Here is a 25,155-nt window from a genome sequence, read left to right as displayed (position 1 = left end):
TCTGCTCCGCCGAGGGTCCAGGGGGACGCCTCGCTCCGCTCTGCTAAGCCGAGGGTCCGGATGGACGCCTCGCTCCGTTCTGCTCTGCCGAGGGTCCAGGGGGACGCCTCGCTCCGTTCTGCTCCGCCGAGGGTCCAGGGGGACGCCTCGCTCTGTTCTGCTCCACCGAGAGTCCGGATGGACGCCTCGCTCCGTTCTGCTCCACCGAGGGTCCTGATGGACGCCTCGCTCCGTTCTGCTAGGCCGAGGGTGCATGGGGACGCCTCGCTCCGCCCTGCTAAGCCGAGGGTCCAGGGGGACGCTTTGCTACGCTCCGCTCCACCGAGGGACCGAAGGGACGCTACGCTCTCCTCTTCGCCACCGAGGGTCCGGACCGACGCCTCCCCTAGTCTCCAAGGGGGTCGTCGAGGATGCCGTCGTCGAGGATGCCGTCACCTCAGCGCTGCTCCACCGAGGGTCTGGGTTGACGCCTCGCTCTGCGCTGCTCCACTGAGGGTCGGGATTGGCGCTTCGCTCAGCTCAGCCACGTCGAGCGGTTCGCGCTGCGCCCTGTCCGCCCGGCTCTCGCCTGCTTGGTCCACGTCAGCCCGGCTCTCGCCTGCTTGGTCCACGTCAGCCCGGCTCTCGCCTGCTTGGTCCACGTCAGCCCGGCTCTCGCCTGCTTGGTCCACGTCAGTTTGGCACTCGTCTGCTTGGTCCACATCAGTTTGGCGCTCACCTGTTCCGCCGAGGACGGCGCCCGGGCCGCCCTCCTGAACTTTGGCTCCGCTTAGGACGGCGCCAGGGCCGCCCTCCTGAACTCTGGCTCCGCCGAGGACGGCGCCCGGGCCGCCCTCCTGAACTCTGGCTCCGTCGTGGTCGGCGCCCGGGCCGCCCACCCGAACTCTTGCTCCGTTGTTTAGGTTTATTTTTGTAGGTTTTTGAGTGTGTGCGTTTTTCCCCAGTTTTCTGGTCGGTTTTTTGTTTTGTATATTTGCCCGTTTTTCTTTTGTTTTATTTTTCAGTACTGTGGGGATTTGGATTTTTTGTGTTTTTGGTTTTGTTTTCTTTATTTAGTCTTGTGATTGTTTTCAGTTTGTTTTTTTTTTCCTGTTTATGTTCCTGCTCAGTAGTTCACTCCTCCCCCGTCACTCTTTTTGCCCTCCTTGCCACGCCCATCTCCCACCTGTCCATAATTATCTCCACTCACCTGTTTCTACTTACCTCGTCACCACTCAGTATTAAAAAACCCGGTCACTTCTCTCACTATCCGCTGGTTCATTGTTTTTCCTTTGTTGGTTGTAGCTGTCTCCGTGCCTTAGTTCCCTGATGTCTTGTTCCCCTGTGCTTATTGGTTTTCGTTCTGTTTTTGTTTGCTGCCCCGTCAGCTTTTGTTTTGTTATTTTTCCTTAGTTAATAAATCAGTTTATTTTTTACTATGAGTCTGCACTCAGGGTTCTTTTCCGTGTCCCGCGATCATGACAAACCTTCCAGACCACTCAGGTCTTCTGGTTCTGGTCTACTCTGCATCCTCGGAACCAGAACCATAGAAGATGAATGCTTCTATGCACCACAAATCTGGAACAAACTACTAGAAAACTGGAAAACAGCTGAAACACTGAGTTTTTTTAAATCAAGGCTAAAAACCCACCTGTTTAGAGTTACTTTTGAATCATAATAAATGGTTGTGTACAGGTATCTTATTTGGTGACTGTATGCTGTTGTTTTTGTATGTTGTTTTTATGACTATTTACTTTAGTGTTTTTATGATGTAAAGCACTTTGAACTGTCTTGGGCTGAAATGTGCTACACAAATAAACTTGACTTGACCTTGACCTGACTTAACTTGGGAGGGTGGTGGTGGAAAACCAAAGGATGGGGGGCAAGAAAAAAAACTAAATCCTGGGAACAAACAAATAACTTCAAAAGAATGGCCCTGGGCACTTTCAAGCAGGGTGCAAGAGTTTAAGTGCACGGCCCAGAAACCAAACAGACGAGCGAGAGGCGCCCTGGTGGACCCTTTCAGAGACAGAGGGGCTAGGAACATTGAAGGACCCAAAAATCATCGAGGCAGATATCTTGGAGGGCCTGAAAACCCTTTAGGTGGATATCCTGGAGGCCTGACAGCTCAGAAACATGAGACCCTGGAGGCTTGAGAGCGTGGAACCCTGGAGGCTTGAGAGTGGTGGACCTCGGAGGCTCAAGAGCAGCGTTGTCATCCACGACCCCCAAGGAGACACTGAACACGTTACGGTAGGGAGAGTTGGTCAGACCCAAATGCAGACTGAACAAGGAGGAACTTAAACAGAAACTAATTTATTAACAAAAAGGAAAACAGAAGGCTGACAAGGCAGCAACTAAAATTAAATAACAAAAACCAGGGTTGCAAAGAACACGAGGGGTGAGACACGAGGAAAAACTGGAACACTAAACACAGGAACCAAATAATAGAATTAAAGAAACAATAAACCTAATACAAAAGAAACTTAAAGAATAACTCAAACAAAACCCAAATTCTGACATACTTGATGTGAGTCTCCTTTCACTGCATCCCAAAGGCAATTGACTGGACTGAGATCTGATGATCAAAGAAGCCACTGGAGATCATTGAATCAAGACTCAACAGAGCAGGTAATGTTTATTTTCCAATTAATAAATTTTGAAGGGTCTGTGTAAAGTGTAGTCTCAGTTTCCTTTTTTTAGTTGACAAGAGTGACACTGGTGTGGTCTTGTGAAGCTGTAGCACATCTGCTCAAGGTTAGAAATGTTGTGTGTTCAGAGATGGTATTCTGCAGACCATTGTAAAGAGTGGTTATTTGAGCTACTGTTGCCTTTATGTCATCTTGAACAGGTCTGCCAATTCTCTTTTGACATTAACAATTTTTTTGTCCACACAAATGCCGCTCACTGGATATTTTTTTGGACCACTCTTCCTAAAGACAGTGGAGTATAAAAATACCAGTAGATCAGTAGTTTACAAAATATTCAGTTGAGACCGTCTAGCACCATTAACCACGCCACATGCGCATCATAGACTGTATATATACAAACCATAAGCTGTATGTGTACAAACCATAGACTCCCAAAATATGCCAAATAGAGACAAACAAGACAAACAACCATTCACTGTTTCACTCACACCTAGGACCCCGTGACCTTGAACTTATTAGGGCTCATCCTTGATCCATGAGGTGTCCAATTGTGCAGTTTGATATTCCTATGTTACACAGTTGCAAAGTTGGAACACAGGGTCACATATGACATTGACCATTTACTCTGGGACTTTGAAATCAATTGGGATCATCCTTAACCATTGAGGTGTTCAGCAGTTCAGTTTGACACTCCTACATCACATGGTTGTAGAGTTAGAGCATAGGGTCACCTGTTACCTTGACCTTTGATCAGATCACCACCAAAATTTCATTTCTTGTTTCTTGTGACAACCACAACACTTCCAGGAAATGTTATCCAAATCTGTTCATTATTTTTAAAGTAATCTTACTAACAGACAAACACAGAAACAAACAAGTCCTTACAGTTGCAAAAGAGGTACTGTCTCAAAATGGCATGAGTTTGTGCAAGTAGGTGACCAATTCACCAGATTGGAGAGCTAAGTGGACAGATGGTGGAGTGGAGTTCACCAAGGAAATTGACATCCCAAGCAATGTACTGAAGGTCTTGGGATTAGTATTGAGATCAGAGACTGACGTGCTAGTGTTTGAGCTGAAAGGACTGCTAAATGTTTTGATGTCCAAGGAAGACACAATGAGAAGTGTATTAGGGACTTCAACTCGTACATTTGACCCCATTGGGTTCTTCATGCCTTTCACTGTACAAGCAAAGTGCTTGTTTCAAGAACTGTGGGAAAGGGGAGTCAATTGGGAGGATCAGCTATTGTCAGATTTAGCTGAAAAGTGGGATAAGTGGTGTGCAGAACTATCACAGCTCTATTTAGTGATCATTCCAAAGTCACATACAGTAAAACTGAATGTTTTCCAACCTTAAGATTGTCTCTAGATCTGAGTGAGAATTTGAATGGCTGTTTGTCTTGTTTGTCTCTATGCGGCCCTGTGATGGACTTGAAACCTGTCCAGGGTGTCCCCCGCCTCTTGCACAGTGATAGCTGGAGATAGGGACCAGCTCCCCACAACCCGGAAAGGAGAAGCGAGCAAGGAAAACGGATGGATGAATGTTTTCTGGTATGTCAGTCACAAGGCTTATAGTGCTGTTGCTTATCTTGAAGGACAAAATAAGAAAGGTGAAGTTGTGATGAGTTTTGCGGTTTCTAAGTCAAAGGTCCTACCTTTGAAGAAAAGAACATTACCACATGTAGAACTTTTTGGTGCACTGATTGGAGAAAGAATAGGAAAAAAATCTTCCAAATCTCTAAGTATAGAAAAAAATCAGCTGTTCAAGTCATAATTTGGACACCTCTATGATTGTTCTTCACTGGACACGCAGCACCACACAGTGATGGAAGCCATTTGTTGCTAACAGCGGGAAATACAAAGTCTCACCAATCCAGAATCATGGTCCCATGGTGCTGGCAAAAGCAACTCAGCAGATTTAATCATGAGGTCAGACTGTTGAGCAACTTTTTGAAAGCCAGCTGTGGTGTAATGGACCTACTTCACTTTCTGCACCTGAAGAAGCAGAGAAAGATGACCCAGACTGTGTTCCAGTTTATGTAAACACTGAACTCAGATCCAAGTACTAAGCAGTGGTACAGCTTACCAGTACTGAGAAAGTCAAGCTACTACTTGTGTAGAAGTTCCTCCAGCTTTATGCCAGTGTTAGTAGTTATTTAAATGTTTTCTTTTACACAGTACATTTATTTATAATTTCACTTTTTTCTATGATATTGCATTAGGATGTTTGCTATTATGGATGCACACATTCAGTAAACAACTTATGTATGTGCAGACTCTTTCTTTATACTTGCTTGAAATTTAAAGGACTGATTTGGGAGAGGGCTGGTGGTGATGCAATGCCAGGAAGTGGAGCAATCCATCAAGCTGTTGGAAGCAGGGAACATGACAATGGATAAGCCATCTCCCTCTCATAACAGTTCAATTAGTAAGAAACATTTTTGGGGTTTTGTTTTGTTTCACATTTGTGTTTTAGCTATAATTTGTTGGTTTGAATCTAATTAGTTTTGTCATAGTCTCCTCTCTCCTCCCCTCCTTGTTTCTTGTAGGCTAGCTTTTGTGTATAGATTCCCCTGTGTGTTTATTGTGAGTGGTCAGTTCTTGTTTGTTATCTTGAGTAAAGTTTGTCTTAGTTAGTGTTTTCTTTTGGGCCCATTTTTCTAGATTCTTGAGATTTGCTTTTGATAGATTTTTGTTAACAATTTTTTGGGAAAAATAAATGGATAATATTTTTTATACCTTTGTCCTTGTGCCTTACTGGTTGGTCCACTACAACTTGACTTAGAGAAATACAACAGTTTACAAACACTACAGAGAATAACTGCATGGGTGAAATAAATATTGGGAATTTTCAATCTAAATCAAATTTGCCAGGAGAGCTTACTTTTGAGGAGCTTGCTGAAGCAGAAATATATTTGGTGAAAGTGACACAAGAGTGTAATGTCAGTCAAGAACTCTGTCACCTGAGACTTGTACAAAACATCCCTAAAAATTCCAAACTGAAGGATGTGAAACCATTTCTGGATGAAAATGGGTTCAATGAGGAAGGAAGGCTGCAGTACTCATATCTCAGTTTTTGAGCTCAACATCCATGGATGCTGCTCACAAATCATAGCTACTCTGAGATACTAATTCAGCTCTAAAGTGAAAACAGCAGATTACCATAGAGCTCAATTACCCAGAAATTGAATGACATATTCCCCTACTTTTTGAAGTTACAGGGGTGGATTTCCTGGACCACTGTATGTCAAAGCAGGTGGTCAGTCCAAAAAGACATACATTGCTCTCTTGTGTGCTGCCACTAGAGCAGCATTTAGAGTTGGTTTCAAGAATGGAGAGCTTGACTGAACTTTGAGGAAATAGCAACTATGTTGGCAGAGATAGAAGTCATGTTAAACTCTAGGCCCCTCTGTACACTACAATGCATCAGAACCTCAGCCACTCACACCCGCTTATTTTCTTCAAATAGGTGGGAGACTAACTTGCCACCAAAAAGTATGCTTCCCCTTCTCAAATGACAAATTTCACCAGAGAGGACATGGGATGGCACTAGAGGTACCGTCAGAGATTTTTGATCAGCTTTTGGAATAACTGGAGAGACTCCCTGATGAACTTGAAGTCAGGCCACAAGTGTGAAACACTGTGGCCCACTGTGCTTAAAGTGGGACATGTCATGATTGGAGAAGATAACACAACCACACTGATGTGGGAAATGCACAGGATAATGCAGCTGTTCCCAGGGAGGGATGAACTCATTTGCTCCTGCACTGTTTGTACTCCCACAGGCAGTTTGTTGAGAAGACCCGTTCAGCTAATTTATCCATCAGAGATAAGTTAAAGTGAAGGAGCGAATAGTAATGAACAGATTTTTCACTGGGTGGGAGGGTTTTTAGTTTAACAAATAATATTATTTGTTTGTTTCATTTGAAACACAAACCTACATTTAAATTTAAAGGAAAGAATGTATAACTAAAAGTAGCACTTGTTAAATTTATGATAACAGGAAGTTTTGTTTTGAAGCGAAGGAAGTGCTTTTACCTCAAAAGGGCTTACACAAGCTTAATGAGAGAAAAATAAGATGTCAGAGGCCGTTTTTTTTCTTTTGTTAAAGGAGTAACTTTATAATGGATAAATTAAGTTTTCAAGTTTTGGAGACATCTGTGAGGCCATCATTGAAGCTTCAGCTGTAGAACAAACACTTGATGCATATTTTTGTTGTTTTTTTGTTGTTGTTTTTTTTCCCCTGCAACAATTGTTTTTTGTACTGTTGTCAGTTCAGTAAAGTGATAAACACTTTTTGAGTCTTAGATTATTTGGTGTACCCCCTATGCCTCTTTGAGGAGGCATAGGGGTTTGCTCAACCAGTCTACATGTGTTTTGTTGACTTGGAGAAGGCGATTGACCGTGTCCCCTAGGGTACCCTGTAAGGGGTGCTCTGTGAGTACAGGACTAGGGGTCTGCTACTACAGGCTATTCGGCCCCTATAAAAATGGTGTGAGAGTGTGGTCCACATTGCCGGCAGTAAGTCAGACCTATTCAGGGTGAGAACTGAACTTCGCCAGGGCTGCCTTTTGTCACTGATTCTGTTCATAACTTTTATTGTCAGATTTTCTCTGTGCAGCTAGAGGCTGAAAAGGGTCTGGTTTGGTGGCCTCAAGATTCTGTCTCTGCTTTTTCCAGATGACATGGTCCTGTTAGTGTTATCGTGCCATGATCTCCAGCTCTCACTGGAGCAGTTCGCAGCTGAGTGTGAAGCAGATGGGATGAGGGTCAGCACCACCAAATCTGAGGCCATAGTCCTCAGTCAGAAAAGGGTGGACTACTCTCTCTGGGTTGGAAATGAAGTATTGCCTCAAGTGGAGGAGTTTAACACTCCTAAAGCCCTTGTTCACAAGTAAGGGAAGACAGATGAATCGTTGAAGCTTTCGCTGTATTGGATACTCTGTTCCGGTCCATTATGGTGAAGAAGGAGCTGAGTTGTAAGGCAAAGCTCTCTATTTACCGGGTGGTCTACATTCCTACCCTCACCTCACTACGGGTGAACCTTGGGTAGTGAACAAAATCGCATATAGAGGCAGTCAAAATTAGTTTTCTCTGCAGGGTAGCTGGGCTCTCCCTTAGAGATACGGTGAGAAGTTTGGTTATCCGGGAGAGACAGAGTAGAGCTGCTGCTTCTCCACGTCAAGTGGAGCCAGTTGAGGTGGTTCAGGAAACTGGTAAGGATGCCCCCTGGACCCCTCCCTAAGGAAATGTTCTGGGAATGTCCAACATAGAGGAGACCACTGGGAAGACTCAGGACACACTGGAGACACTATGTCTCGCAGCTGGCCTGGGAACACCTTGAACTCCTCCCAGAAGAGCTGGAGGAGGTGGCTGTGGAGAGAGATGTCTGGGCTTCCCTGTTCAAGCTGCTGCCCCACAACCTGACTCTGGAATATGTGGCAGATAATGTATGGATGAGTAAAATTCAGATGAAACATAACAAGAAAAATTCCAATAAACTAGATTTAAAAACTAAGATAAATAAATTAGTAAATTGGTAAAATCTGTCTATATGCACATCTCCATTTTCAATCACCAAATGAAAAGGGAAATTATAAAAGCTTTCTGTGTTGAATGACACAACAAGCAATAAGTAGTGCTGCTGTTCAATTAAAAGTTATATTAATTTTAAATGAGCTTCAATTAGCAAGGCGATAAGATGGCAAAGTAATTATAATTTTTTCATTCCTTAAATATTGATGTTGCTGTAATTGGAGCTGTAGAACAATTGATGCTCTTTATGCTATTGCATTTTAGCTGAAATGTGTATTTTTTTCGATTCTGAATTTTTCTTCAGACTTTGAAACATCTCTTTCATTGTGTTATTAGATTCCTTATGATTTATTTTACATGCTTTTCCTGTTAAACTATTAGCAGCTGTGACTTGTTAAGTATGGAATTTAAAACTCTATACCTTCTATTTTTTAAATTAATCTTGCAGGAATGGTTTTCAATTTAGACACAGAAAACTGCAAACGCCACATGTGCCTGGAAGAAAATAAATGGGATCAATTACTAAGATTTGATTGCATAATCTTAAGCAACAAAAACACCTTCAAAATGTAACTTGTTGCCATTTACCCTCCTGCACTTGTTTGCAGCACATTTGTGCATCTTCATTAACTTGTTCAGACATTGCAAGTTTGTGAGAGTAAGGTTTCTAAGACCTTTTCTTGTATACCGTAAGTTCAAAGCTGGGTACTAATACAAACACCATTTTTAGGTTAGGGGTTAGGCTTAGGTATAATGTGTGAATTGAGTTTAGGGTAGGGTTAGGATTAGGCACCTACTGGGAATGGATTAGGCTACAGAAATGGAATGGCTGAATGGAAGTCAATGTAATGTCCTAATAAAGAAAAAATACAAATTTGTGTGTGTGCACTCTCACCTTGTCTGTTGTAATTATCCTGCTCCCGATGCACCATGTCCTTGTGCCCTTTGGTCGTGCCATACAGCAACCTGTCAAAAAAACCAAATGATGTTCTCTGGGTTACTTCAGTAGTTTTAAAAATAGAAACTATGGTCTGCACTTACACTATGCTTTTTAACCTTGGCTTGGTTCTATAAAGACCTTTATGTTTTTATCACACTGTTTCTTTTTTCTAAACAAATATAGTTTTTTTTTTCCTGTCATTTATTCTATGTTAACACAATTCTGAACTTGTGGGGTTGATGATTAGATCATGATAAATAAGCATATAGTGGAATACATAACCCCACCCCACTCATTCACAACCTGGACTTATAGTCCATTCTTCATCACCCTCTATTTTGCATGCCTTCTTACTGTTTTGGGGATTTGCATCTTATAATGTTCACAACATAATTACCATTTTGAAGATGCAAACCATTTTTGTAAAAAAAAAAAATCAAATCAAACAAACAACCCTACCTCAGCAACTAATAAGAAACAAGACAAGAAGGCAAGGCCCCAAAGGAAAAATTCTGTGGACCCACATTTTGCAGCAGATGCAACAGTGATCCTGTTCCACCATCTGAAGAATTTCCACTCGATAGAATAAGCCTATGTTGTAGTTTAAAGTTAAAGCTATTAATATTGACAAAGTTGGGAGTTTTATGTTTATTTGACGGTGATTTAAAAATTTTTTGAAGGCTAAATGAAAATAAAAGGTGAACATTAATTTATTGTACAGTTTTTATTTCTAAAATGTTATACTGAAGGAGTTTCATAGACATGGCAAAATAAATTTTTAGTTTTATAAACATCCGTTGTGTGCATTCTTGCCAGTTTTTCTGAGGCTTTTATATTGTTTATATTGTTAAACAATATAAAAATATCTTATTGACCGAAATTAAGAAATATATTGTGATTCAAGTTTTGGCCATATCACCCAACCCTATGCCTTTTGTTAAATTCCAAATCTTTTTTCTGCTGCTCCCTTTAGGTATCTCCAAGTGGATCATCTGCCTCCATGTCAAGCTAACCCAGCATTTTACTCAGTCACACCAACTCTCTGCATATCCTCCTTCACTATTTCCACAAACCTTCTCTGGGGTCTTTCACTTTTCCTCCTCTCTGGCAGCTTCATGTTCATCATTCTAACTCCAGAATCCCTCTTTCTTTTCAGATTCAAATCCAGTCTGTGGGAAATATGTACTGACAACATTCAACATCATCCCTTTTATTTCTAGCTTCAACTTCTTGGTCCTGTTTGCTGTGTATTGGTCACCTAGGTTTGTCCCTTCTGATGTCCTGTCAGGACCACTATTTTTTTTACATTCAAATCATTGTAAGCTGTTTGAGAAAATGTGGAGAAAAGAAAAAAATCACTTGTTCAACAATCTCTGGTCTCCTGCAGCCTCATTAGTTGTCCTACTAAGATGTATAGGTGGTACACAACAAAACTGGCAAGAAGGTAACATCTCCTCACATTCCGTTTGTTATTTTGGCAAGAAGATCAAGTTTAGGGAGTTTTTATGCAAGTACATGTTATGGCATGAAGCTATGGTTGTGTACTAAAGTTAACTGGCTAACTGCTGTGCGGGTGAGACAACACTGATTAGGCTGCAGCAAGAGGAAGATGCATCATGGTGGAAAAGCAAAGAAACAGTGATAGAAAGAAAAAGAATCCTTCCTTCGGCTGTTCCCTTTTTTAGGGGTCACCACAGCAAGCGAACTCGCATGGATGATTTGGCAATTGTTTTATGCCAGATGCCCTTCTTGAAGCAACCAGGGCTCAAACCTGCAGCCTCAGAATTATAATACTGCAGCACTGATCATGAAATAACCCGCCTCACAGAAAGATTTTTTTTTTTTAAAAGGAGAAATTGTTGGACTCAAAATTTAATTCAATTCAACTCAGTTTATTTGTACTATATATATGTATATGTATATATATATATAAACATGATAATTTTATTGGCACCCTTCCACATAATAAAATGAAGACGTAGCATGAAACAACCCTCCTTTAGCTACCCTCTGACCTCTGCTCATCTTTCCAGTAAATGTTCTGTCTAAAAGCTCATTGTGCTTTGACTGATTCCCTGATATTGCCCTGGATAAGTTGTTTGCGAAAAGGCTCCATACTCACAGATCATCTAATCTACAGAGAGTGTCCTTCATTCTTTGTTACACTTCTTTTAAAACTTAAAGAAAAGATAATTTATAAAAAAAAAAAAAAAAAGTAAATTTTTGAAATGGGGCGGCGGTGGCACAGGAGGTAGGGAGGTCTGTCCTGTAATTGGAGGGTTGCTGGTTTGAGCCCCGCTCTGGCTATCAGCCGTTGTGTCCTTGGGCAAGACACTTCACCTGCCTTGCCTACTGGTGGTGGTCAGAGGGCTCGGTGGCGCCGGTGTGATGGCAGCCCCACTTCTGTCAGCCCGCCCCAGGGCAGCTGTGGCTACAATGTAGCTTACTGCCATCAGTGTATGAATGGGTGAATGACTGCAGTGTAAAGCGCTTTGGGGTCCTTGGACTAGATAAAGCGCTATACAAGTGCAAGCCATTTACCAAATTTTTAAAAAAAATGTATGCAATGTATGTGTTCATTTATCTAATGAGAAAATAATCAGTTTGTTTAGTTTAGTTTTTATAATGACTACTCTGTCATTACAGATATTGTCCGAACATCATGGCAACAGAAGTTTGAACTGGGCAATCTGATTCCTTAACAGTAAGATGGTGATTGAAATGTTTATTTTACTATGTTTGAATGTGATTATGTGTTTAACAGAACATTTGATCAGGAAAGATGAGCTACATCCATGCAGACACTTAACCTCTGCCTAGTCAGAACTTGGCTGGTTGATGATAATTTGGCACTTTCGATAAAAAAAAAAAAAAAACTAAGGAAGACTGCCCTTAGTTCTCTTCGTCCTTCGCCTTCTGCCCTGGTCCTAGTCACTGTTCCTCTGATTCCTTTTGTTTTACCTTAGTGTTTAAAGCGTACGTTTTGTCTAGATTTGTTTATTTTGTAAAGTCCAGTAGTAGAAAAGCTAAGGTTAACAGGCACTATTTGAAGCTTTAAGAGATAAGTCCAGTAAAAGAAAATTGTACATAGATTTTGTGTTCTGCTCCAACTCCTGACTCCATTAGCTGAAAACTGCAGACCCTTTAAGCCATAACCTTAACCCTACACCGACCTTCCAGACAAGCTCGATCTCAACTGACCCTCAGTTGACTCTTGGGCTCACACCATCCTTCCACAGGCCCGGACAGGGACAGTCAGGCTGTCCAGCATCATTTCCCAGGAAGGCCATACCCAATCCAGCTGCACCACACTAAAGCACTTTTTGTCTTTTGGTGATGAGAAAAGCAATGTTTGGGTCTCATTATGACATTTAGGCTGATGTAAAGTTGATAAACAAAAGGCTCACTTCTAATTTGAACCTTCCTCAAACAAATCAGACAAATTGGCAGAATTATTAACAAGCGAAAACACTTATCAAAAAATCTAAATTGTCAAAATTCTTGGGCATATAAATCCAAAACTTAAACCATAATTTCAAACATCCTGTTCAAAAGATTTATTATACTTAAGATCATTTATGATCAAAATTTTCCATCAGATCATAAAAGCCTTTGTGTCCAAAGTATTATCCTTGTTAAATCATTGTGAAGTAAAGAAAACTTTTTGAATATTATCTGAACCTAGTTTAGAGTAATTCATTGATGCCAAAATTCAGAATATTGTTCCCAAATTTTGGTGTAAATTTCTGTTGTTGTGTTAATCCCTTTTTACTTTTGTGTTAATTTATTGTTGATTTTAGTTTGATCATTTTAAATTTCGTAAAACAATTCTAAAAGGCAAATTTTATTTCTTGAATTATAATAGCTATAATAATGACTTCCTGTTATGAATAAATTCAGCATCCAGTTATTGAGATCTGATCAATAATAAGGGGGAAAAAGTAATCTAAATATTAGTGATTTCACAAAAGACACAGTTCAATCTGTTATTGATTGATAAATAATAAAAAAAGATGTGGTAGACCCTTCTTGCGCTTTGTTACATGTAACTAATGTGACTGGAGCCAGAAAGCTCCAATTTTGTCTCAACAGTCCCAGAAAATTTGCTTCTTGTCAACATGCATTTTGGTGCATTCCTGTCTGACTTTCTTTAGATATCCTTTTTCTTTAACATGGATATCTATAATCTTCTTTCTGTACTTTAAGTTCAGTGTGGTGCACAAAACCATACCAAACTTCCCAGTGGCTGTTTGCCCCCTAAAAAGCCTGAATAGCTGATCAAAAGCTTAAATGGCACCTGTGACACTAACTAAGTTCAAATAATTACTTTGAAACATCTGGTTCCCTGTTCTCACCACAGATCACAATGCCATCTGCAAACATCATAGTCCACAGGGATTCCTGCCTGACCTCATCTGTTAGTCTGTCCATCACCAGAGCAAACCAGAAGGGGCTTAGAGCCGATCCTTAATGCAGTCCTACCTCCACAGTGAAGCTATCTGTCACTCCTACAGAGCACCTCACCTGCTGTCCTCATACATGTCCTGCATCAGCCTAACATACTTCTGTGCAACTCCACATTTCCTCATACAACACCACAGCTCCTCCCTGCGCACCCTGTAGTATGCTTTTTCTAAGTTCACAAAGATACAATACAGCTTTTTCTGATCCTCTCTGTACTTCTCCATCAACATCCTCAAAGCAAATATTACATTTGTGGTGCTCTTTCTTGATTTCATAACTCTCTCCCAGGTTTTCATTGTGTGGCTCATCAACTTATTTCCCCTGTAGTTGCTACAACTCTGTACATCACCCTTGTTCTCAAAAATTGGCACCAGCATACTCATCCTCCATTACTCAGGCATTTTCGGACACTCAAAAATGCCATTGAATAATCGCGTCAAAAATCTCACTGCCATCTCTCCTAAACATTTCCATACTTCCATTACTATGTCATCAGGTTCAACTGCCTTCCCCTTCTTTATCCTCACTAATCTTTTCCACTTGCTGGTCCACAGTTTCTATGACCTCTACTCTTCTTTCCCTTCCTTCTCTTCATTCATTAGCTCCTCAAAGTACTCCTTCCATGCTCTCATCACACTCTCCTCTCTTGTTAGACACTACCATTTACGTCTTTAACAAGCCTAAACTGCTGGACAGCCTTTCCAGCCCTATCCCTCTGTCTTGCCAGTCGATGCAAGTCTCTCTCCCTCCTTAGTGTCCAGCCTGTTGTCCAACTCATCATACGCCTTCTGTTTTGTCTTTGCTACCTTCCTCTTTGCCCTATGTTGCCTCTCCCTATATTCTTGTCAAGTCAAGTCAAGTCAAATTTATTTTTATGGCACTTTTCAGCAACAAGGTGATTCAAAGTGCTTTACAACATGAAAACAGTCCCCTCACTGTCTCATTTCTTCCTGGATAACTTCATCTGGATAACTTCCTACACTTCACCATTCCACCACCAGGTCTCCTTATAATCTTTTCTCTATCCAGATGTTACGTCAAGTACCTTCCTACCTGTCTCTCTAATTACTGTGGCTGAAGTATCCCAGTCATCTGAATCTCCTGTCTGAATTCCTCACAACATTCTTCCTTCTTCCACTTCCACTTCCTCTTCTCCTCTTCTCTGCCTTTACTTTATTCCTCTTCTTCACCACAACAGTCATCCTACACATCATCATTTGATAATATGACTCTGTGTTCCAGAAACTAAAACAGCAATGGAACAGTTTTGGTGTTTATTACATCTGTCTCTCTCGCTCTCTCGCTCTCTATCCTGATAATGTCATCATTTAACTTTTATTGTATGCTGAAATAATTAATAACTGAGAGGAAACTGTCAACTGTATTAAAAAGAAATTTTGGAAGAATCATTAGGCAAGCTAAGAATTTTCTTTTTATGTAATTTGATGTTGGTAATGTTGACGCTTTCTCCACCTAGTGGTTTGATATTTGTATTTAACATTTTTGTTACAAATGTGAATGCAAAAAACAACAACATTTAAACATAGAAAAAATAATCAGTTTCAGCCTTAAAATTTTTAATCTCATTTCTACACTTCTGTCTGTTTTTTCTGTTGCCTCCTAAAGATAGTATCTCACTGGGCTGTTACTAGTTGATGAGTACATCTCCAACCCACCTGAATTTTGTTGTGGGTGTCTCCAACATGTCTCAAAAGAACTAGAGTTGTATTGTAACACCTGCTTAAAAGCTCTCGTTTAACAGAAAACATCCAATGCCAATATCCAGGTCTAAAAACCACATTGATTAGAAATAATAATTATTGAAATCTGATTAATTTTCTTGAATCAATTATATGTGGCTTCAAAAGGCAATGGTTCGGACTTCAAACCAAAGTCAAATGCATGCATCAAATTTTTGTTTTATTTATTTTAGAATTATATAAACTAAGTTTTTATTTCACTGTTTTATTTCATTATTCTGGAGTATATTGTGTATGTCCAATACTTACAACAAAATAAAATTAATTTCTAGGGTCTAAAGGCACAAAGCAGAAAGAATCCTAGACATCCTACACAAAATATTATTTGGTCATACAAATCTATCCAGTGATCAAATCAAATGGTATTTCAGAGTAATTTCTCACCTAGTCTGGTCTTGGTGCTGGTCAAAGGCCCTGAGCGTTTCACTTGATGAGTAGGATTTCTGAGTGGGGACCCGGAGACCCTGGGAGCCAATAGCACAGTCTTCACTGTCTCCTGATGAACCTGCCAAAGTGTTATACATGCATGTTAAACATAAGATCTTAGAAGGCTGTTCTTCATGAATTCCTCTGTTCTGAATCAGGGTTCTTGTTTTACACTTTGACCCACATCAAAACTTGATATGACATCGCTCCAGAAAAGCAACATCAGGTCACAGTCATGCATACAGTACCATCTGTTTAATTACAAACTATACTGATTTATGAAAAGAAAGTGTAAACAAAAAATGTAAAATGTGATACACCGTATCTGTAGTTGTATATTGTTACAAAGATACAATGTAACAGTATGTTGTCTAACAGTTTCAAATGACTTTTAGCAATCCAGTTGTGATTGAATATTGCTCAATACAAGTTTGAACTCCCACAATGCACATTGAAAACATTTTCCCATAGAGCCCTTTCAGAGATGGTCTTAGAGAAGGTCTCTTTTTATCTGCATGCTTTTGGAAATCTGTTCACAATCCATCCTGATCCTCAATGTAGGACGTATCTACTAAACTGACCTGACTCCACATAAGCAGCAGAGCAGGGTAAAAAAAGTCAGCTCAGATGCCTGTTGATTAAAGACAAATAAACAGCAAGTCTTAGGAATATTCTTAAGATACAGTTTTTTTGTTTGTCGTTTTCAGCTAAAAGTTCTAATGAACCATTTATCAAAATCCTTCTGAAGATTTTATTCATCAAAGTGGATTAAAAGGCATTTGGGTAAATTTTTCTTTGGTTTAGTATTTGTTCTAATTGTTTTTGGTCCAACTATAGTCATGATATGCTATAATGTGCTGTCAGTCAGAGAACAAATATCTAAGCAGCTCTATATCACATTATATTAATCTAGTTAAACATAACACTGATGTTAAATTCACAGTGAAGCCTTGTAGAGGACAGCTCACAGGTTAGAAATCTTCAGCCTTTGCCTTTGAAGCTGTGCTCTGTGTAGTCACTAGTCATTGTATATGTGCCCTTTATTCTCTTTTATTGTGTCTTTTGGGTATTTTAGCTCATCAAATATTGACAACAAAAATGTGACTCAATTAGCCTTGAACTGTGTTAAAATGTTAAGATACAGTTGTTTAGATGTCTCATATAGAAAGGGTATGTATGCACTATAAAACAGTGCACGTCCTTTTCCACATAAACGCTCAGATGTGTCAACAATGAACTGACCATGAAAATGTATGTAGTCCCACAACGTCATGGCTGGGGTATGCACATTTCTACAGCTGTTGGGCAACAATAACATTTATTGTTATTGTATGCACCAACGTAAACCGACGTAAACCCAAGTGAGCACAGGAAGAACATACAAACTCCCCTCAGAAAGGTCCCAGGCTAGGGGGCGATCCCGTGACCCTTGTCGCAGCAAGACAACAGCTCTAACCACTGCCCAGCCGTGCTGCCTAGCTGACTTATTATTTTTTTTGGCTGCTCTCGTCTGCAAAAGTCGCCATAGCGAGCACACCTGCATGAAAGATTTGGCAATTGTTTTACACCGGATGCGCTTCTTGACGTAATCTGGGCTCAAACCTGCAGCCTCAGGATTACAAGACTGGGTCACAGACCACCAACCAACCACAGACCCCTCATCATATTCCAGACAGAAAAATCAGACTGTAACACTTAACTATATTTCATCATAGTTCTGTTCATTGTTGGAACAGTTAAATAAACATTTGATTGTCAAATAAGGCAGAATGTCGATAAGTGTGACATGTTCAGCTTTTCTAACACAAGTGTTGTGTGTATCACATCACAAAGACCTTTATTTTTTTCTGGAAACATTTTAATTAAAAATATCTTTTGCCTTGTATTTACTAAGTACCAGGTCAGTAAATTATCTGTAAATGAAAAGAGGACGTGTGATTCAGTAAGTGACTGACAATTGAAGGGAGATAAAGGAATAAAAAGAGAAACAAATGAGTGTAATTACTGGGATGTCTTACCAGTGTACTGGCCCTCCTTATCCTTCCGGCTCTTGGTGAGTGAGCAGTAAGGACGTCGCTCTTTCACTTCCATAATGATTCTGCTTGTGCTGCTGGCAAACATATGGACATGCTGTTTTACAACTGCACAGACACAAAGACAGACAGAAGCAAACAGAAAGATAAGAAAAAAAGTGAGTGTGAGAGTCAGACATAGGATGACTCCACCTAAAAACATGCCAGGTTAAAAAAATTGGACAGTCCATGATAAAGACCTCATCTGAAATTAATGTTTCCCCTAGGGATCCACCAATACCAATATTCAGTATTAGTCATATACAATGTGAGTGTACTTGTGCTCATAAAATTATTTCAATATCAATACCAATGCCATGTTATACCACATAGTTGAAAACTGTGAGAGCAGTATAGAATTCATTGACCCGAGAAAGCTGAGTCAGCAGAGAGCCATCCAGCAGTAAGCCAGCATATTATGGCTATCGCTATCAACCTCCATCATTCTGAGGGGAGGGGACAAAGCAGGGAGATATGGCCAAAACTGACTGGGGTTACGTTCAGCCTGAAAAGCTGCTTAATGAGTTGCTTAAAGAGTAGCAGCTGATAACACGGTGTCTAAGGACGGTGCTAAGCTAGGTTAATGCTTCAAAACAGTGATTTTTTTTTGTCTCCACTTCTGCTGGTGCAAGCTGGATGTCTTGGCATTTAAGTCCCACAGGTGTTGACTGTTAAACATAATATACATGATGTACTTTTTTGGTGGTAGGTGGGTAGGTGAGGATTAGTGGCAATGGAATTAACTTTTTTTAATTTCCATTGTTTTTAATGGAAAAATGTGTTTAAAAATATGAGTTTTTAACATGCAAATAACCTGTTGGAAATGGGCTGAATTTTTAATTAGAGGTTCTACTAATTGTAAAAAGTATAATGACATTTATTAGTTCTCATATTGGTACTTGGTAGTGGCAAATACTCAAATGTAAGTGTTTGTGCTTGTACTCTGTTTAAAAAAAAATCGGTATCCATGCATCCAATTACTTCATTGCCAAGGTATAATCCATCTGGGAATATATTAGAAAAGTTTGTTTATTTATTGTTATAATTACATCTTCTTCTTTTTCTTTTGGCTGTTTTCTTTTCAGAGGTCGCTACAGTAAGTCATCCTCCTCCATCTAACCGTCTTCTGCAATCTCTGTCCTCACTCCAACTACCTCCATATCCTCTCTAACTGCATTGATATACCTCTTCTTTGGCCTTCCTTTTTGTCAGTTTCCTGGCAGCTGCATCTCTAACATCCTACCGATATACCCACTGTCCCACCTCTGCAAATTATATAAAAACATAAAATAATAAAAACTAATGAAAGAAGAAAAATGGTCTAACAGTAACTCTATCACAACAGGCTCTTTCACAAGACATCTCAGGCTGGGACTTAGACATCTTCTGGGTGCCTCAGTGGTATTTCTGAATGAACCAAGGAAGGCCCAACTAAGATGGTGAGGAGGTGGAAGCCAACCCACCCCTCCTGCTCCTTTCCGCTGCAAAGCAAGGTAGCAGAGACAGAAATGGTTGACATGTGAAAAGGTAAGCCAGCGCTGTGGTTGAATAATGTGATGAAGTGATGATGTATGCTTTTGGTGACCACCTAGCTGCAGGACTTAAATGCCAAAACCACAAAATAAGAATTAATTCTGGTGGAGAACTCTGAAGTGTTTTTTCCCCCTAATAAGTGTTTAAATGATGGCAAACTGGGATGCCAGGGGGCTTTTCTTCTTCAAAAAAACAGTGGCTTTCAGCCTCATTTTGGAGCATATGGAAGACAAACTGCAGCAGTTGTGGATTTTTTTGAAATATTTCGTTGAACACAAACAGAATTGCTACACTGAGCTCATCCGCCATGTTGTCCAGGAAACATCCGTCACACAAATAAAGCAACGAGAAACACATCAAAGCAGCTGATTTTTTTTCCTTGACTCTTTTGGTTCAGCCCTCTTTCTTTGTTTTGGAATGCTTGTGTCTGTGTAGGATGTGGGTGGAGCCATCTGTGTTCTGAATGAATGGCCAGAAGCACCCTTAAAGACAGACTGGTCTGTGAGCCCATTTTCCATAAATGTTTTATGAAAGAACCTATACAGTATATTCTCAATGACAACTATGAACTCACAAAAAGTAGCACCATTATGACAGACATCTGTACAAAGTTGATAGTAATACAAAGTTGTTCAGTTGTTTAATAAGTTTGTACCAATCTGTCTAACTGTAATTTTAAAACCAACCTCACTTCTTCATCTTAGCCTTAACTCTTCAACAAACCCAACTGGTTAAGAAACACACATTGTGGCCCAGTCCTCCTCAGCCGGGCCTTCCTTGCGTGAGGGTGTCTAGTGATCAAAACACCCAATGAACCCGCGGTCCAGTACTGAGGATACATCCCAAAGTTCTGACAAAAACATAAAGATGACTTAATTAATAAATAAACTCAGTAATTTAAACAATGTTCATGTTGAACTAATGGAAACAAAAGAGATGGGATATTGATTGTTATGTACATGTCTGTGCCTTTGACTCTAAAAAGTATCTGGCCATTGGGCTGGTTCAAAATGAACCATTGAGCTACATAAACACACCTAACCCTGGTTGAAGACATTGGTTCTCAACCTTTTTTTGAGCTACAAATTAAAAGTTGCAGAGACTTGTGACTGTTGCTGAAATATACACACATTGTTAAATATATATCTACAAAGTATTGCTAGTTAAATAACAAAATGTAATATAAAATAAGTGATTGCATAAATATTTACTCCCTTTATTGTTGAAAAGTCAGGGATGGATACAGAAAGGGTTTCCATGGCCTTAAACATCCCCAGGAGTTTTGTTAAATCCATCATCAAGAAATGAAAGGAATATGGGACAGCTGTAAATCTACCAAGAGCAGGTTGTCCTCACAAACTGAATGACTGTGCAAGGAGAATAGTGAGAGAGGCAATCAAGACACCTGTGAGCACTCTAAAGGAGTTGCAAGCTTCAGCAGATGAGATGGGAGAGGCTATGCAATACAGTTTTTTGCAGACAACATCAGAATGTCCTCCTGGATGTGCTTTTGTTTTGTGGCATTTATTTTACTCTCTATCTTCATAAGCCTTTTAGGGCCGGCTGCCCCAAAACACTTGACAATGGAGTCTTCCACATGCTGTTGGGCAAACTTTAATCAAGATTTAATCTGAGTTTTCTTCAACAGTGGCTTTCTCTTTGCAACTCTCAAATAAAGCTTAGACTAGTGAAAAACCTGGGGGACAGTTGTATGCAGTCATTGAAGATTGTCTTGTAGTTTGACCAAAATGGCTATGATTCTGTCATTTTTCAACATATGATGATCTTAAGACCTATTCACACGGAATTAGTTTTACCTAGGGACCACATGCTGATTGTAAAAATTATGGAGATTGTCTGTGTTGTTAATCCCATGCAAAATCGGCCATGTCAGTAATTTGTAAAGCAAAAATTCCCCTGCAAATTACCTACTATATTTTACTGAACTCCGAAGTCTTGTGATAATACTAATCTAATGTGAATAGGCATCTCTGTGATTTCGACAAATAAGCGGGATCCGATACGTCATTAGGCGGTTTTTGTTTCCTGGGCACATTTTTATTTGCTTTTGGCAATGGAGGCTGCATTGGCATGCATATATAACCTTTTGTGTCCTGGGCCAGCAAAACCCTTTGGACCCATAATGGTTGCCCTAAAAAAGAAAAAAAAACTGAAGAGAAGGAGCAAAATCACATGCAAATGGTGGCTCACATCATGCATTCCTCAGCGCGATAAGAATAATTTTCTTCTGTTTGTAGCCTACGATACAGCTGGCTGCAGCACCAAGCTGTAGCCGTAGCCTGAAAAGTAGTTTTAACATCAACTCATGTAAGCGGATTTTACACAATACACAGCATGTTAGCATCATATCTGGAAGATATCCGTAAATTTCAGCAAAATCTCAGGCTTCGATTATCCCATGTGAATGTGCCACATAAAAAGCAGACATTGGGGAGTAATTTATTTATTACATATGGTCCCTAGGTAAAACTAATACCGTGCGGATAGGGCTTTGCTCCAAAACTGTTATGAAAGGTATGCATTCCTTTAAGGAAGGCTAGATCTTTAATTGTTAATGCGTTCATGACCATTGTTTATATTTATTTTTAACAAGTGAGGCTAACACTTGCTATTGGAAGTCCATTTGAGGTTAGTTTCATTTCCATAGACTTTCTTAGTACCCATCCACTCTTTTTATCACAACCTAAGTGGGTCCTACACCCACATTTGGGAAACACTGGTTTAGGATGTGATGGGTCCATGAAGAACATAATATTATACACTTAAGTCTTTGCTCTTCTCCTGCCTCACAATAAATAAATTAAATTTGAAGATAACTTGAATGAAATTCTCACTCTTTTGCACCTTTTGTTGCCAGCAAGTCCAATGGAGAATTCAGTGGTGCTGCTTAGTCACCAGTTAAACATCATCTAACTTTGACAGGGGTTCTGAAAAGAATTTCCTCTACAGTTTTATTTCAAGTAGTTTCCGTTTGGAGCCAAGATCAGGATTTCTTTGAACCACTCATCTTTTTGTCTGTTTTTGCTTTTTAGCTTTTCATCATAATGATTAATTTGCTTGTTATTTACCTTTTAAATAGTCTATTTTGAGAAACTCTTCAGAGATTTTGGAGCAGCACAGTGGTACTTGTGCCAATTTGAGAATCAAAGCTCACATTTTGGTTGTGAGCTGGACTGTTCACTTAAAATGAGAAGATGATGGTCTCACAAAAGGTCTGTGCCCTACAAGAACAATTCCAGTCAAATTTCAACATAAATCAGTGAATGTTAATCAAGGCCTAGCATTCTATGAAGAAATGCATTTTGGTCACCACCTTTCATGCCAAGGTTTTAAACTACAATCATTTTCTGTTGAGAAATAACAGAGTTGTAGCCATTTTGGTCAAACCTTGTATAACATTACATGCAATTTCATGCCATATTGTTTATCTTGTGAGATGTGTCAGCACTCAGAGTTTGTGACTTCAAATGTTATTGAATTGTAGATGTACATGCAAAGAGGACTTTCTAAGAGTTTTGCTAAACCCATCCTGTGGTTTATAAGATATTTCACTAACAGACTAATACGGTTGACAAAGACCACAAGGAGGGAAATGTGCCAAGAGGTAGAGGGAGAAGAGGAAAGTCAAAAGTGTAGGACTGAGGGTAGCAACTCTAAATGTAGGTACAATGACAGGCAAAAGTAGAGAGCTGGCTGACATGAAGAAGATGAGGAAGGTAGATATATTATGTGTAAAAGAGACCAAGTGGAAGGACAGCAAAGCTTGCGGCATTGGGACAGGGTTTAAGCTGTTTTACTATGGTGTGGGTAGGAAGAAAAATGGAGAAATGGTGGTTCTGAAGTAGGACTTAGCAAGGAATGTAGTTGAGATTAAAAGAGTGTCAGATAGGGTGACATGTCTTTAAGTAGAAGTAGAAGGTCTGATGTTCAGTGTTGTCAGTGGTTATGCTCCACAGGATGGACATGATGCAGAAGGGAAAGAGAAATTCTGGAAGGATCTTAATGAAGAGATAGAGAGTATTCCCAGGCAGGAGAGAGTGGTGATCAGAGCAGATCTGAATGGACATGTTGGTGAAGGAAACAGAGGAGAGGAGGAGGTGATGGGCAGGTTTGGTGTAAAGGAAAGGAACCAGGAAGGACAAATGGTGGTGGATTTTGCCAAGAGGATGGAAGTGGCTGTAGTCAACACCTATTTCCAAAAGAGGGAGGAACACAGGGTGACCTATAAGAGTGGAGGTAGGAGTATACAGGTAAAGTAAAGTAAAGTAAGTAAGTAGAATACATTCTGTGTAGAAGAGCTAACATGAGCGAGATTTTTAATTGTAAGGTTGTGGCAGGGGACAGTGTGGCCAGACAGCATCAAATGGTAGTGTGTAGGATGACTGTTGTAGTGAAGAAGAGGAAAAGAGTAAAGGCAGAGAAGAGGACCAAATGGTGGAAGTTGAGGAAGAAAGAACAGTGTGAGGAGTTCAGGAAGGAGCTGTTAAAGGCTCTGGGTGATAAGAAATACCTTCCAGATGACTGGGCTACGACAGCCACAGTGATTAAAGAGATCGGTAGGAAGGTACTCGTTGTGTCATCTGAACAGAGAAAAGTTGATAAGGAGACTTTTTGGTGGAATAGTGAAGTGCAGGAAGTTATCCAGAGGAAGAGTTTAGCCAGGAAGAAATTGGACAGTCAGAAGACTGAAGAGAGTAGACAGGAATATAGGGATATGCAACATAGGACAAGGAGGGAGGTAGTAAGGATTAAGAAGGTGAATGCAGTTGGACCAGATGACATACCAGTGGAGGTGTGGAAATGTTTAGGAGAGATGGAAATGAAGTCTTTGACTCGATTATTAAATGGTATTTTTGAGAATGAAAAGATATCTGAAGAATGGAGGAGAAGTGTGTTTGTGCCAATCTTTAAGAACAAGGGTGATGTACAGAGTTGTAGCAACCAGAGGGGAATGAAGATGATGAGCCACACAATGAAGATCTGGTAAAGAGTTGTGGACGCTATACTTAGACAAGAGGTGACTATTTGTGAGCAGCAGTATGGTTTTATGTCAAAAAAGAGCACCACAGATGCCATCTTTGATTTGAGGATGTTGATGGAAAAGTACAGAGAGTGTAAGAAAGAACTTCAATGTGTCATTGTGGATTTAGAAAAAAACTATGAAAGGGGTGCCAAGGGAGGAGCTGTGGTGTTGTATGAGGAAGTCTAGAGTTGTAGAGAAGTATGTTAGACTGGTACAAGACATGTATGAGGACACCAGGACAGTGGTACGGTATGCTGTAGGAGTGACTGACAGCTTCAATGTGGAGGTGGGACTGCATCAAGGATCAGCTCTGAGCTCCTTCTGGTTTGCTCTGGTGATGGACAGACTAACAGATGAAGTCAGGCAGGAATCCCCGTGGACTAGCCATAGCAAGACAGTACAAGTGTGTGAATGAGACGGGGCAGGTAGAACAGTGATGCTACAATGGGCCTTTTTTTTTTTTTCCCTGCTCCTGGTGGAAGGCAGATGTGTTTCTTTTCGACTGGGTGAAGGAGAGTCCAGTCTCGGGATATGTCTCGCTGGCTATACAGTGGATTCCTGGCAGGAGTGAAAGACTGTGTACCTACCGACGTGGAGGTTCCTTTTATATTTGGGTTTTTGATAACAGGATTTCTGCTCTTTGGACCAGGCAGTTACCTGGATTATCGTCAAATTCGTTGATGGGTTCACGGATTGACCAGCACTGTAAACAGGAGCGAAATTGCAAACTACTCCGAACTGGCTGATATTCCAT

The 25,155-nt window shown here is 40.3% G+C and overlaps 1 protein-coding gene across 10 annotated transcripts in view; it reads right to left on the bottom strand.

Moving 5' to 3' along the window:
• LOC108245298 (teneurin-3) overlaps nt 1–25,155 on the bottom strand; it is a 401,662-nt gene that overhangs the window by 281,979 nt on the left and 94,528 nt on the right. For 9 of the 10 annotated variants that reach the window (XM_017432073.3, XM_017432076.3, XM_017432082.3 and 6 more), the window contains 3 exons: nt 17,771–17,893; nt 15,711–15,831; nt 9,058–9,128 (listed from right to left, as the gene is read on the bottom strand). In XM_017432073.3, coding sequence (XP_017287562.1) covers nt 9,058–9,128; nt 15,711–15,831; nt 17,771–17,873 — 295 coding nt within the window. In that variant the 5' untranslated portion in view covers nt 17,874–17,893. Of the gene's footprint in view, nt 1–9,057; nt 9,129–15,710; nt 15,832–17,770; nt 17,894–25,155 lie in introns of those variants that run through there. The other variant, XM_037976307.1, reaches the window with a different exon arrangement.

Source organism: Kryptolebias marmoratus, linkage group LG6, assembly GCF_001649575.2.
Source record: "Kryptolebias marmoratus isolate JLee-2015 linkage group LG6, ASM164957v2, whole genome shotgun sequence".
Lineage (NCBI taxonomy): Eukaryota > Metazoa > Chordata > Actinopteri > Cyprinodontiformes > Rivulidae > Kryptolebias > Kryptolebias marmoratus.
The sequence above is the reverse complement of the archived record's forward strand: the minus strand, read 5'-3'. Positions and strand labels throughout refer to the sequence as shown.